The sequence below is a fragment of the Myotis daubentonii genome, chromosome 3, assembly GCF_963259705.1.
Source record: "Myotis daubentonii chromosome 3, mMyoDau2.1, whole genome shotgun sequence".
Lineage (NCBI taxonomy): Eukaryota > Metazoa > Chordata > Mammalia > Chiroptera > Vespertilionidae > Myotis > Myotis daubentonii.
In genome coordinates, this window is record NC_081842.1 from 133927548 (window position 1) to 133942858 (window position 15311).

General features: G+C 43.3%; 1 protein-coding gene across 1 annotated transcript in view; it reads left to right on the forward strand.

Moving 5' to 3' along the window:
- SYCP2L (synaptonemal complex protein 2 like) overlaps positions 1-14248 on the forward strand; it is a 70881-nt gene extending 56633 nt beyond the window's left edge. The window contains exons 26-31 of the mRNA XM_059686213.1: positions 1542-1643; positions 2899-3005; positions 3883-3974; positions 6286-6385; positions 6487-6545; positions 14158-14248. Coding sequence (XP_059542196.1) covers positions 1542-1643; positions 2899-3005; positions 3883-3974; positions 6286-6385; positions 6487-6545; positions 14158-14248 — 551 coding nt within the window. The remainder of the gene's footprint in view (positions 1-1541; positions 1644-2898; positions 3006-3882; positions 3975-6285; positions 6386-6486; positions 6546-14157) is intronic.
- The last annotated feature ends 1063 nt before the right edge of the window (positions 14249-15311 follow it).

Here is a 15311-nt window from a genome sequence, read left to right on the forward strand (position 1 = left end):
TTACTCTCTGAATGTCTACTGAATGTCTGCTATGTGTGAGACATTTTTCTACATGTTAGATATTCTACAGAATAAAACAGAAATAATGCCTGACCTCATTGGAGCTTACCTTCTAGTGGGGGAGACATAATACACAAGAAAAGCAAAACATGTAGTATATTATATTGTGATAAAGGCTAAGAAAAAATTAATTGGGAAAGAGGTTTAGAAGTTGGGGGTGGTATTGAAATTTTAGGTTGAATGGCCAGAGGAAACCTCAGTGCAGATATGTGGGGGGCAGGACTCAAGTTAGAGGAATAAGTGCCAAGGTCTTTAGGTGAGAATGTGTCTGGGGTGTCTGAGGAACCGCAAGGAAACCAGGGTAGAGGAGCAGAGTGGAGAAAGAGAAACTTGCCTCTATGCTTCTCTACTGTCTTCCTACCACACTGTACAACTCTTTGCACACAGTAACATTCAATTATTTATTAAGCAAATTAATTAAATTAGATTCTAGAGCTTTCAAAGGGAAAACCAATAGTGATTAAGCTGGATATGTGAGGACAAGGGGGAAAGCAGATGACTTTGCAGGTAAGTGTGTGTGTAGGGGCTAAGTATATGGTGGAGAAGAAAGTGGTTAGGGTGAGGAGGGGTAGGAAGGAGTGGGTTCAAGGTGGAGCTGTTGAGTAGGCAATTGGAAACACAAGTTTGCTGCTTAAGAGAGCTCAGACAAGAAAGGTATTTGGGAGATGACGACATTATGGGATTGATGAGATCCTCCAGGGTCACGGTGTGGGAATGTAGAAAGAGATATGGATTCATTCTACAGGCAGGACCTCAGACCCTGATGATGGAAGAGAAGCAGACAGTAAAGAGAAGCAGGAGTCAGGCTGAATGCTAGTGTACTCTTGACAATGGTGGTGCCTCTGATAAGATCAGGAAGGCATGGATGGGGCGCAAATGAATATTAGAATAAAAAATATTTACTAAATGCCTAAAAAGAGAATCTGCATTTAAGTCTCATAAGCTGAGGCTCTCAAAGTCTCAAGCTGGTGAGGAGCCAAAATGACCTCTTTTATAAGGTAGCCCTCAGTACAACCCTAAAGCTCCAGTGTTACCAGCAGGTGGCGCATTCCGCAGGGTGACAGAAGGGCTTCCAAAGCCCATTTGCCTGGAAACCTTGCTACCTGGCCGTTCAGCCTTGAGCCTGCGAAATGTTTGTTGTGGTAGTTGTTCTTTTGTTTTGTTTGTTTGTTCTGCAGGACATGGAGGGGAGCGGTATTTTCGATGCCAATGATTACTGCTTTTTGTCTGAGCCAGTCTGTGCTTGCCTAATGGTTCAGAGCTCCTCAAAGGGAGGCCTGTTCCCATGTGTCCTTTTTAGGCACCAGTAGACTTAGTGCTTTGATACTTGTTGAATGTGCCAAATGGCGAGTAATTAGTAACAGGGAAGAACTTTCACTTACTGCTCGTCAAGGTTAGATATGAACTGTCGAAAAGAGGACTAACTAAACTTGGGATAAAAATAATGTATGTGGTTATGAATGTGCTGTGCTTGCCTTTAGACACATCGGATGGTAGTTTTGCTAAGTGGAAACAGTCAAAAGTGGAAGAGGATGATGCTCCAGGATCACTTTCCTCCGTGACAGAAGAGGCAGACTTGGCAGGTAACGTTATGCATCTAGCCAGCCAGTCAAGCAAGACTGTGAGAAAGTGTGAGCACTGAATGTACCAACACGAATTACCAGGGGGTTACAGTTTGAAGATCATAGCAGCTGCAGAGCCCTAAAAACTAAGCGTTCTGTCCTTTCAGAGACACATAAATTGCTGCACAAATTACAGATAAAAGCCAGCACATCTCCTCCCTAGCCTTTAGATTTTTGCCTCTTAACTCGTCTTTATGGCAGTTTTCAGGGCCTGGGCATTCCTGAACGTATAGGTCTCTGCTTTAGTTGATAGTTATTAACTAAATTTCTGTGGTGGATACATTCACTCTATACCAGTGAAGGAGGAGGATCTGAAATGTCTGCATTTTGGGGGATGGCCTTCTGGATGAGTGGCGCCACTATATTTTGAAACACAAGTCTCCAAGAAGGCAGATTTGGAAGCCCAGAGGTACTGGAGGGTGGTGAAGAGCCAGGCAGCCTGGCTTCCAGTCCTGAAGCAGTTGGTGTGAGCTTGCACAAGTTATCTGCTCTCTCTGTTTTTATGAGGATTAAAGGAGTTGACACACGCAAATCTCTTAGAACAGTGGTCGGCAAACTGCGGCTCGGCAAACTGCGGCTCGCGAGCCACATGTGGCTCTTTGGCCCCTTGAGTGTGGCTCTTCCACAAAATACCGACTTCTACGCATGGGCCACAAAGTTTCAATCACACTGTACGTGCGCGCCCGCACGTGGTATTTTGTGGAAGAGCCACACTTAAGGGGCCAAAGAGCCACATGTGGCTCGCGAGCCGCAGTTTGCCAGCCGCAGTTTGCCGACCACTGTGAATGATGCCAGACCCCTCATGTGTTCTCAGGAAACGTCTGGCATCCGGAGTTGTTATGCCAGTGTTTCCCTCATAGAAATGCCCTACCCATCACATCCTCCTTAAAACCTACTGCACCTCAGCCTGCTTCTTAGACATCATATCGGTCGCACTGATGTAAAGTGCTGGGAAAGTTTGGATGAAGCGGGCACTTGCTGGAGAAGGAGGTTTGGTAAGAAGCAGCATGAAGCGCCTGCCGTGGGGACTCTTGGCCTGAGTTGGCCTTGTCGGCATCAGCCAGAGTCAGCCCTCTGCAGTCAAGCCAGGCAGCCAAGGGCTTTGTGGATCGGATGTGTGCTTCTGCCTCACTCCATCCTCCCGGCAGCTGATGGACTGAGCACATCTACTTCACACTTTGTTAATTTTACTTAATGTTCTGTTTTTATTGTTCAGAAAATATTTCTACTCCACCCCTGGCCGTTGTGCCGGAGAACTTGAATAGCTCTGCTGTTATCACAACCTTTGAGAACTTCACTAGAGAACTGGAAAGAAAATGTGAGGTAATGGTCCACTGACAATGAAAAGCTAGCTTGTTATGAGTTTAAAGTAACAGGTTCATATTATTTATTAGTACCGTTATCTTTCATGTGTGCAAGTATTCCTGAGTCTGTCTTAGCTGTGGCCCCTGACTTCAGCGTCTTGGTGAATTGTGGTGTGTATTTATAAGAGAGCTACTTCATGTTCATTTGCTGCCATGGGACCAGAAGGACTATGTGCGAATTGGACTCATGGTTAGGTGTCACTGATGGCATTCTCAGACAACTAAACTAGCAGGAAGCAATGATTTTGTCACAGCGATGGACAAGGAGGATTCGGGAGAAGAAGGCATGTGGCTAAGAGAGGTGTCTGGGACAAAGATGGGGTTAGGCTGTGGGAGGGTGCCCAGCAGAGTGGTGGCTTACCTGACACTGCACCTGTAGGCTGTCCCAAAACTGTACCTGCCAGATGAACTTTGGAACCGTTTCAGTCTCCTCTTTTTTGTCCTATTTTTGTATATCCCTAGAGTTATTTAATAGCACATTTGAGAGAACTATCTTACACTAATACACATTCATTTAACTAAGTTGGAAGATCTCCAAAGTCTTATTTTCTACAATACTCCGTAAGCTAATTTACAATGGAAAGTTGTACATGATATTCAATATGTGTTGCAATAGTATGAATGTAAGTTTTCCTATTTTAGCTTATTCTGTATTGGTACTGGCCCTGAGATACTACACGGGAGGTGTGTAGCATTGCACCTTTTCACTGTTCGTTAGCAGTAATGTTTGCTAAGAATGTTGTGTGCTGTCAAAATCTTTTTAATACAAAGCCTGCACTCATTTTGTGTGGTTATGGTTGACCCAGATGTGATCTTGTATTGTTATTATGGTTTAGCTTAGGTACAGAAGGAGTGCACTGTATTCAGAATATGCAAAGCAAGCACCGAGCTGCCTAATAAAACTTTTAAACCAGGTACATCACTGTAGGTAAGTATTGGCTTTCAAAACAAGTTTATAAAAGTGTGATTGCTCACAAATGTTTGTCTCATGACCACTGTGCTGGGTCGTGAGGAGTTGGAGCTGGGGAAGATGTGAGGTTTGATACATTGCTTAACCCTTCCAGGTGTCTGATTCTTCATAAGATGAGGGACTGAACTGAAGGCCCTTCTTAAGCCTCTTTATGGCATACCATTATATGGTTCTAAAGGACTACAGTAGGTCCTTGGGTTACGTCGGAGATCCGTTCCTACTACGGTGCGACATAATGTGATTTTCGCCGTTAAGTTGGAACCCACCTACATAAGCACCTACGTCACTCACATGGAGCACATACATAGCAATAATGAAGTGAAACAGTAAAAAAAAAAATGTAAAAGGAAGATAACAATTCCTGACCTTTACTTGTGGTAAACAAATAATAAAAAACATAAAGCACATATGTACATACGTTGAAATGATGGAACTTTTTTTTATAAATAAATGGGAGATGGCGACATAATCACGAAACGACGTACATCGAGTCTGACGTAACCCGAGGACTGCCTGTATTCTTAAAAAGTTCATAATCCAACTGTGAAGACAGGGCAAGCATGTAAAAATGCTGGATAAGTGATATGTGGTATAGACATACAGTGGGATATTCAACTTAAAAAAGGAATGGAATTCTAATATAAGCTACAACATAGATAAATCTTGAGGACATTATTTTAAGTGAAATATATAAAAGGATAATTATTATGTGACTCCACTTATATGAAGTACCTAGAATAGGCAAATTCATAGAGACATAAAGTGAAATAGAGGTTACCAGCAGCTGGGGGAGTGGGAAATGGGTAGTTATTGTTTAGTCAATAAAGAGTTTCTATCTGGGATGATGGAAAAATTCTGGAAATGGAGAGTGGTGGTGGTCACACAACATTGTGAATGTCCTACCGCTACCGAATTGTACACTTAAAATGATCAAAAGGGTCAGTTTTATGTTATGTATATTTTGCAACAATAAAAAATAATACTACACACTCATGCACACACAGACCCTTGTCACCATGTAGCAAGAAGTAAAAAGGAGCTGAGATTTCAGACAGATGTGAAGGACAAGAAGTGCGAACGGGGAGATGGGTTTCTGTAGTGACTGGAGTTGATCCAGAGTGATTACAGTGGAAGTGCTTCTGGAGTGAGGTTTTGGAAACAGATTTGAATGGAATAGGGAAGGTGAGTATAGAGATGGTGCCTGTTGGAGAGAATGGCCTGTAAGGGAAGGTGGGGAAGAAGGTGATGGCAGGCCGATTTGCTTAACCGAAGTAGAAAGCTTCTTAGGGCAGAATATATAACGTGAATAGAAATTTACAATTTTTTTTCAAACATTTATACATGCATGTACTGTCATTTGAGTCTCAAAACAAGCCCGTGAGGGACTTCGGACTCGTGGAACTTCCATCATCTTTTAAGGGGCGTGCATGAATTCATTAAAAAAAATAGTTTTATTGATTTTTAGAGAGAAAGGAAAGAGAGGGAGAAAGACAAACAACCAAGTGAGAGCAGAACATGGGTCAGCTGCCTCCTACACGCCCCCTGCTGGGGATGGAGCCCCGCAAGCTGGTAACGTGCCCTGAGGGGGAATAGAATCGGGACCTTTTTGGTGCATAGGATGATGCCCAACCAACTGAGCCACCCAGTCAGGGCTTTACTCATCGTTTTGTTCAGCAAATGAACACAGCGGCGCTCGCTGGGTGCCGGTTCTGCGCTCCATGCACAAGTGCAGGGAAGCAAACTTTAGGGCGGCTTGCCTTCGCAGAGCCTCCCGCCCAACGGAGAAGACAAACCAGAAGCAAGCGAACAAATAAGCAGTTTATATGGTGGTTGGACACAGAATAGTGACTGTTAGAAATTTCAAAATGAAAACGTAGAAATGGAAAAAAAAGTGAGCCAATATCAGTTTTCAGAGCCCGCTTACGCAAGAAAACGGGGAGCAAAGGGAGGTAGGAAGCTCGGGGGCCGTGGTTAGTGGGACCGCGGCTGCTGCTGGCCCAGGCCTGGCGTCCGCCCCCATTCCCTGAGTCCTCTCTCCTTTGCTCTGCAAAGTATGATTTGAAATACCAGCGTCCTCCGGCTCCTGTTGAAAGGCTAAATCAAAGTTTGCATAGTACGTTTCGGGGTGAGGATGGGCAGGCAGTGAGGGGAGGGAAGAGAGACATGTATTCTTAAAACGAATGTGACATATCCCTGCAGGAAGAGGATTAAGAGGGTCTTTGCCACAGCCAAGCAGTTCCGTGAGATCTGTTCCTTTTACCTTTATCAGGCTGAATAAACTAGAGCAGTTTAACAATATTGTTCTTCGAGAGCTGACCAGCCTTGAGAAGGATATGCAGGCTCTGAAACACCTTGAGAAGGACGTTCTGGTAAGTTCTTTGTGTTTACCACGTTCTCTGTGACTTCCGAGAATCTGTTCCAGGGTGGAATAACAGCTTACTGCATAAAGGCAACTTTTGTTCAATTGTAGGAGTTTTGGGGGAAACAGGCTGCTGATCTGAAAACCTTCTGCGATCTGCAAATGCTGAGGTATTTTTTTTTTTTAAAAAAAATTCTTTCTAGAAGTATCTTTCTTGAAGTGTGAGGTAGAGGGGGCTGATGTTGGTAAAACTCCACACAGGAGCCCCGTAGCTGCTGCTTGTAAAACCGGCCACTTCTGTGGCGCTCTGAGCAGAGTGTGGCTTCGGACATCCACCTAGAAGTGTAAATTTTGAAAAGCCGGAACAGGGTCATCCAAATTGCAGTGTTTTTGATCCAAGTTGATTTATTTTAAAAAAATGAAAGTGAGTAGACTTTGAGCAAAATATTTAGATTTGTGAGTAAACAGTTCGTTTTCAGTTGTATACGGAATTGTGTTCCTGGTACAATCGACTCGATCAAGAGCACACACGTATAAGACAACAAGCGGCTTTCCTCCTCACATTCTGCGGCTGCTGCTTCAGTCCCTCTGGAGTCCCCTCCCGCTGCGTGGAGGGAGGGGCAGGCTTCTGCCTGGGAGGAAGCCTAGTGTTTTCTTCCGCTTGAATACTCGGAGGGATCCCTGTGTAAACTTGCAGTGGCTAAAGCTGTATCTGCCAGTTGAGAACCAGCTCTGTCACAGAAATCTAAGTCAGGTGGTTTTAGGATGGACAGTATTCTGCTTGCACCATATATTCCAAACAACACTTTAGAAATCTGAGTTATTCCTCCTCTGTTATTCCATTTAGCACAATAATAATGACAGTACAGACCATGGATTTTCAAAATTCTTTCACACGCACATCGCCCTCCATGTGTTCTCAAAGGGGATATGCTTTTAGAACCTCTTTACCGAGTGCCCCAAGTTTCGAATGGTTCTCAAACTTCTTGGAATTAGGACCTCTTAAACTTAAAAATTTTTTTAAAGATAATTTCCATTGTATTTTTTTTTTTTTTTCAGAGAACGTTACTTTAGTCCTTAAGGACTTAGCTCCTTACATGGGCTTTGGTGGAGGTCATGGGGCAGCACCCAAAGGTCTAAATTAGGGTGGGGGTGTTCAGTCCTTCCCAGCTTCAGGAGGCAGCCAATCAATGCTTCTCCCTCATCATTGACGTTTCTATCTCTCTCTCCCTCTCCCTTTCTCTCTGAAATCAATCAAGTAAATATATTTTTAAAACATTGACACTTGGATTTAAAAAACATATATTAAAAATAACAAATAAATCTGTACATATTTATGTAAGTAACAGATTTTTATGAAAAATAAGCAGATTTTTGAAAGCAGGAAATGTGAGAAGAGTAGCGCTTTTTTATGTTTTTGCAAATTTCTTTAATGTCTGGCCTGATAGAAGGCAGATGCATTCTCATGTCTGCTTCTGAATTCAATCTGTTGTGATATCAGATCCTGCAGCCTCTATAAAATTCAACTGTATACTCATGAGCGAGTAAGAATACAAAAAGCAAGTAATGTCTTATTATCATTACCATTTGCCAAAATACATTTTGACCTCACAGAACCTTTGGACGCTTAGTTTCCTTAGAGGTCCCCAAGGAAAGGAGGTGGGTCCCTTTAGAGTTCCAAAGATTCACACTTTGAGAAATGCTGTTATAAAGCAACACTGTAATAAGCATTAGAGAAGACTATGCCCCCTAGTCTTCTGAAACCTGGAGAAGTCACTTATTTTGACTGAAGCCCAGATTTTAGATCCCTGTCTCTCTAGTTCACACAGATCACATTGTAGGATACTAATTACTATTTACATTCATCTTCCTTGTTAATAGGCCCCTGTGTGGATTTAGAATACCTCAAAGAACAGACTGCTTCAATATACATCCCCCTGGGTTTTGCACTCGCTCTCCTTTCTTCCAAACACCCAAGGAAACCACCCTGTGGCTTACATATGAGAGAGGATGGTGCTGCTCTTAGCTCATGCTGAATGCTGACTGGGCCCAGGCTCCAGGCGAAGCGCTTGAAGTGCCGCGAGCTTTGGAGAAGTTAATTAGCTGGGTGGATATCCAGTATCTGGATCTGGTCAGTATCCAGTGTCATCCCTTTGTCATGTTGCCACATTAGTGTTGGCCTTATGTAACTTTCTAGGGAGATGAGGACATTTCTCAGACTAGATTATTTCAGCCCCTAGCACAGGGCTACAAAGAGATTGGGATTCAGTGATTTGAGTTGTGGTCATGAAATACCTCTGCATATGTGTGAGCTAGTGGTATTGGCAGACGACGCATAAAATAGAATCAAGTAAAATATTAATTTCTTATGTCAGTATCCTAGATTGGCCATTGACTCTCTCAGCTCACATAGATAACCATCTATGAAATAACTCTGTTTATGTATATACATAATATGCATATTCCTATTTTTAATTGCCCAATGTGAATATAATGAGATGGACTAATTTCTTCCAGGCTTAATGCAATTCAGCCTTCCTGAAGAAAGCCAAAGTCCAGTTTTATTATCGCATTCCTGGGGTAGGTACAAGACTAGCTTTGTTCAGATGATGTGTACTGGAGTGGGAGAAGCAAGCACTAACAGATATGTTGTCCATATTACAGCTCTTCACTGAGCGTTCTCCTCTTTCACAGTATCTCCCATTTAGCTATTATCCTCTTGGATCTGGGTCATTCATTCACTAAACATTTACAATTGAGTGCTTGCTCTGCTGCCAAGCACTATGCAAAATGTGGAAATACAATGGTTATCACACAGACATTCTCCCACCCCTATTAAAAATAAATTCCCTGAAGGAAAACAGGAAAAAAAAGACAAATAAACAAAAATAATTGCAAGTTTACTAAATGCTTTGAGGATATTAAGGTGTTTTGGCAGAGAGTAATAGTGTAAAGCCATGGTCGGCAAACTGCGGCTCACGAGCCACATGCGGCTCTTTGGCCCCTTGAGTGTGGCTCTTCCTAAGCCTTAGGAGTACCCTAATTAAGTTAATAACAATGTACCTACCTATATAGTTTAAGTTTAAAAAATTTGGCTCTCAAAAGAAATTTCAATCGTTGTACTGTTGATATTTGGCTCTGTTGACTAATGAGTTTGCCGACCACTGGTGTAAAGTATCAATTTCAGATAGGATGCTCATCAAAGGTTTCTCTAAGGAAGTGACATTTAAGGTGAATAGACTTGGGAACAGTTTACAGCAACCAAATTGGGTGGGGAAGAACCTGACATCTTTGAGGAACTCAAGTTCTTGGCTCACAGTGGTATAGGGACAGTTATTTGAAATGAAGTTGGGAACATGGTCGACTCTCACTGAGGTAAGGCCTCATTGCCCTTGTTGAGGAGTTTGAATTTTTTTCCTTCACTAAGGGTGAAGGAAAATTTGGATGGGTTTTGAGTAAAGGCATTGAGGGTGAGGGTAATATAATCTGATTTATATTTTAAGAAAAACATTCTAGCTACTGTGTTGAGAATTGATTGGGGAAGTAAAGAATAGAAGGTGAGGGGAAGAATAGAAGAAGAAGGCGTTGGAGGTGGACAAAAATGGAGATTCCAGATCCATTTTGGAGCTAGAATTAATAAATTACTGATAGATGGAAGGAATAGGCAAAGGAAGCAGAAATAAGGATGACTCCTAGATTTTTGCCTTTTAGCAGTTGGATGGGTGGTGGTGCCAGTTAGACTGATAGGGAAGATTTGGGGTGGGAGGAATGAGTGGGTGGAGCAGAAACTAGAGTTAATTTGTTAACATTTTAACTTTCAGATGTCTATGCAATCCAAGTTTTGATGAGAACCTGGAATAATGGACAACTTTCCAGGAAAATATAATTTAACGAAAGAGACTCCTGAATACATGGAATAATAGGCAAATATTCATAGAAGAAATAAAGTTGATAAAGAACTACCCTACAAACATGTATGGTCCAGATTGCAGCACAGAGGAGTTCTACTGTTTGTTTAAAGAATAACTTTAGTGCTGTTCAGGTTGATTGGTACTGGTGAAATCATTATAGGAAATGGTCTTATGACTTTCCTCTGGGGTAGGGAGTGCTCTGACCCAAGGGCAGGGGACACTAAGATATATTCAGCCTCTTATAGTCATGGGCTTCTGGGGTTGAGTCAGATCAGTTTTACTCCTCTGTGAGGTCTTCAGGCATCACTTTATCTATTGAGTATGTTATATTCTCTGGTTCAATTTATCCACCTGAATGTAAGATTCACTACATGAGAATAGAGGCTGGACCACATCTGTATCCCAACCAGAAAGCAGACTGCCTGGGTGAATGGATATTTAAAAGAAAAAGAATGCTGCCAGAGATGGAAACTCTGAATTTAGGGGTAAAAAGGAGGCAGCTGAAAGTGAAGAACTACATAAAACTGCTTTAAAACATTGGCACAAGAACTCAAAAGGCAGAACAGTCTACGACAATTTACTGTTCAAGCAGCCAATCATACCTTCATGGCTCCTCAAAGTACTATACCCTTCAAACACTGCCTGATATATATATGTAACAGTGAGCTAGATATCTGGAACTCTCAGAAATTGGTCTTAGATATAGTGGTACAAATAATGGTTTTGTTCTCAGAACAGCCCCTACGAGTCAATGACCTCTATGATACAACTGAAATATTTGTAAATTGCAGTAAACATTACAGAAAACAATTCTAGAGCCATTGTTCTTTTAAACATATGAAAGCCATATTGTAATACTAATAAAAAAAAGGTCCATATCTTGCGATGCTCCCCAAACTGCTTGTCTGGTCCAGAGCCCAGGCCCACTTGGTGAAGACTGAATCTCCTTTAGGCCAGTGGCTTTGACTGATATCCCACACAGACCACTGGAATCTGAAATGGAGAAATATGGCTTTGTGTGAAAGAATGGAGGGAGGGCTAGCACTTGCCTGAATTAGGCCAAAAGGTATCTGATTCGCCACTAGGACAAGGGTGAGGGCATTCTCATTAACTTGATGCATCCAGACAAAGTGCATCTATTCTTTATGAGACCAAGAGCAGTGTCAGACCCTCACTGTATCCCCAGCGCCTATTGACTGGGACACTGTTTACAATAAATGTATTTTGAGCAAAGGAAACAATGAATGGATGATAAATTTTCCTAAAGAAGAGCAGCCAGTGAGAGAGGCATGATCACCCTAGCCTAGGGATGAGAATCTAGTTCCCCGTTGCCTACTCCCAGGATGTCTAAGCTATGGGGCTAGAAGCCAGCGAGCTAGGCTCAGAGCAGCAGCTCTGAGCCAGCAGGAGCCCCGCACCCCATCCAGCCACCCAAATAATGAAACTTCATCTCCCATAGAAAGGCCTGCTACTATTGTGAGAAACTGGAGCATTTCAAAAAGGAATGTCTAAAATTACAAAAGTCACTCCAAACCAGCAATAATCAGTTTCAACCCCAAAGGCTCCCCTTGGCCAAACCTAACAGTGGAGCAGCTGAGAGAACTTAAGGGGACCGAGATCTTTCCTTTTCTCCAAACTAATACCTTGGGAAAAATTGACTTAACTAGAGGGAATGAGGTGACTAAGGCTCTATTCGATACAGGAGTTACTTTATCAATCTTTTATCAATCTTTATCCCCTCCAGTCTCACTAGCCCCTGGCCTCAAAGTACTCAAGTCAAGGTCTCTAAAACTGCTATTAATCACTGTGCAAGAGTAATTAAGAAACGCATGGGGTTAATACTAACTTTTCAGAATTTTTCATATTAGAAGCGTGATTATTGATCATAAGGTGAGGCTTGTGTAGTTTTGGAAAAAAACAAGCTACCCACAAATCCCAACTTGAGGATTCTTTAAGTCTGGTTTCTCAGTCTCGGCACTATTGATACTTTGAGTGGGCAAATTGTGTGGCTGTCTGTGCACATAGGATGGTTAGCAGAATCCCTGGCCTCTACCCACTAGATGCCAGGAGCATCCCCCAGTCATGACAATGTCTCTAGACCAGGGGTGGGCAAACTTTTTGACTCGAGGGCCACAATGCGTTCTTAAACTGGACCGGAGGGCCGGAACAAAAGCATGGATGGAGTGTTTGTGTGAACTAATATAAATTCAAAGTAAACATCATTACATAAAAGGGTACGGTCTTTTTTTTTTTTTTTTTAGTTTTATTCATTTCAAACGGGCCGGATACGGCCTGTGGGCCGTAGTTTGCCCACGGCTGCTCTAGACATTGCCAAATATCCTTTGGGAGCAAAATCACTCCAAGTTGACAGACACTTCTGTAAAGATTTTAAAAGACAGCTTGATCCTTATGCAAGAACAGCAGTAGGAATTGTTCCATACATTTTTTTTTTCAGAACCATGTAATCAACCAGCAGAAAGATTTGATTTTGGTAAATAGATTGCTGGCTTACCTTCCAGTATTAAATGTATAGCAGGTAGTAATACTGATGTATTAACTATGACTCACTTTAATTGATTACCAGAAATAATAAGGTCTTCCAAGGCCCTACCAGTCAGTCAAAATTATTAGTAAACCTGCCCTCATGGAAAGGGGATGAAGCAATGCAGGCCACAAGTTAAGGCTCCAAAGACCATTCTCAGGGTGTATAATGGGAATAATAGTACCCACTTCTTGCACTTATTAGGATTAAGTGTGATAACATCTGCAAAGCATTTAGCATGGAGCCTGGCACTATTATCAATAAAATAGAGGCCCAGTGCATGAAATTTGTGCACTTAGGGAGGTGGTGCCTCAGCCTGGCCTGCATCCTCTCACAGTCCTGGAGCTCTTGGGGGATCTCCAACTGATGGCAGTTGGACATCCTTAGCGCTGCCATGGAAGCAAAGAGAGGCTCCTGCCACTGCTGCTGTGTTTGCCAGCCATGAGCCCGGCTTCTCACTGAGCGCACTGACCACCAGGGAAGGCTTCTGCATTGAGCGGGATTGGGTTGAAACCAGCTCTCCAACATACCCCGAGGGGTCCTGGATTGTGAGAGGGCACAGGCCAGGCTGAAGGACCCCACCGGTGCATGATTGGGCTGGGGAGGGACGCGGGAGGTTGGCCAGCCAGGGAGGGACTGCGGGAGGGCTTCAGGGCATGTCTGGACAGTCTTGCTCAGTCTTGAATGGCCAGACCCCAGCAGCAAGGTAACCTACCAGTCGAAGCGTCTGCCCTCTGGTGGTCAGTGCACATCATAGCAACTGGTCGACTGGTTGACTATCTGCCTCTGGTGGTCAGTGCATGTCATAGTGAGTGGTAGAGCAGCCTTAGCATATCATTAGCATATTATGCTTTGATTGGTTGAATGGATGACCGGACACTTAGCATATTAGGCTTTTATTATATAGGATATGCAAATAAAGTGTCATAGGAACATGATATTAGCTACCATACTTGTTTCCAAATTACCTAAAGTATATGTTTCTAAATTAGTCTTAACTGCTGGATAAAACAAGGGCAATCCAAACCCTAGCCTGAGGTGCATTTGAGCCAGTACCACTTGCCTGATATCCACTGGCAGGATCCCCAAATCTATTCCAGTGTTTGATTTGTACTTCTATACAGCCAGCCCTGGGAGTCCCCTTCCAAATGACCACACCGAAGCAAAAGAGAGGAAGAGGGAGAGGGAAGGGAGGTGGAAGTGGAGAGCTTTTCCTGCTTCACTGAAGCCCAGCCAGGCACACAATGGTGCTGTGTATCTCCCTAGGGGAGCCTACACCCCAGGATTAAGGGAAGTGCCATTGTGCCCTGTTGCCCTTGTTTCTCTCAGACTGGACTATGCAGGAGTCATCAAGGGGGTGAGGTGCCTAAGGCCCTCACCATCAGTTACAGTGCAGGATGATGGGCTCTGCCCCCTGTGACCCATCATTCTGGCCCTGAAATCTCTTTTCCAAGGATATTAGTTTTCATGAAAGAGGAAAAAATGAGCCCAATGTGGTTTGTCCCAGTGTGAGTAATCTAGAAAAAATTTTAAAAACTGGGCAGGTTATTAAGATTATAAAGGAGATTGATCTCACCTTTGTGAGACCCTGAAAGTGGTCCAGCATTCAAAAATGATACTTCCGTTTAGCACTGGCTGGAGGGGCTCAGTTGGTTGAGAGTTGTCCCATGCACCCAAAGGTTGCTGGTTCCATTCCCTGTCAGTGCACATACCTGGGTTGCAGTCTCAATCCCCAGTAGGGGGTATGCAGGAGGCAGATGGTCAATGTTTCTCTCCCTCTAAAATCAATTTAAAAAACATATTTTTAAAAAACCTAAAAGAAACTTAATTTCCCTTTATTTGGTACTTCCTCATTTATAGTTTTTTTCATTCTTTTTCCCTTGTTATCCATTTTGTCTCAAGGTTCATTGCTATTACTTGTGACTTGGAAGAGAAAGATTTATAGAAGTCAAAGTTTATGACTATATTGGTGGTAGCATTGAGTGTGTTAATAAATCTGCATCTGGGTGATTCTATGAGATCAAAGTTTGGTCCTGGAGTCACTGAAAGTTTGCATCCCAGCTTCACGTATGAGCAGTGGAACCTTAGCTAAGTGAGGACTTCTTTCATGCCTCATCTGTGTAATGGGGATAATAGTACCCACTTCTTGGAGTCGTTAGAATTAAGTATGACAGCATCTGCAAAGCATTTAGCATGGTGCTTGGCACTATTATTAATAAACTAGAGGCCCGGTGCACAAAAATTTGTGCACTCGGGAGGGGGCGGTCCCTCAGCCCAGCCTGTGCCCTCTAGCAGTCTGGGACCCCTCGGAGGATGTCCACCTGCTCCCCGGGGGGATCGGGCCTAAGCTGGCAGTCAGACATCCCTCTGGCAGCCTGGGAGCCCTCGGGGGATGTCCACATGCCAGCGGGAGCAGGCCTAAGCTGCAGTCGGACATCCTTAGCGCTGCTGAGGAGGCGGGAGAGGTTCCCGCCAATACCACT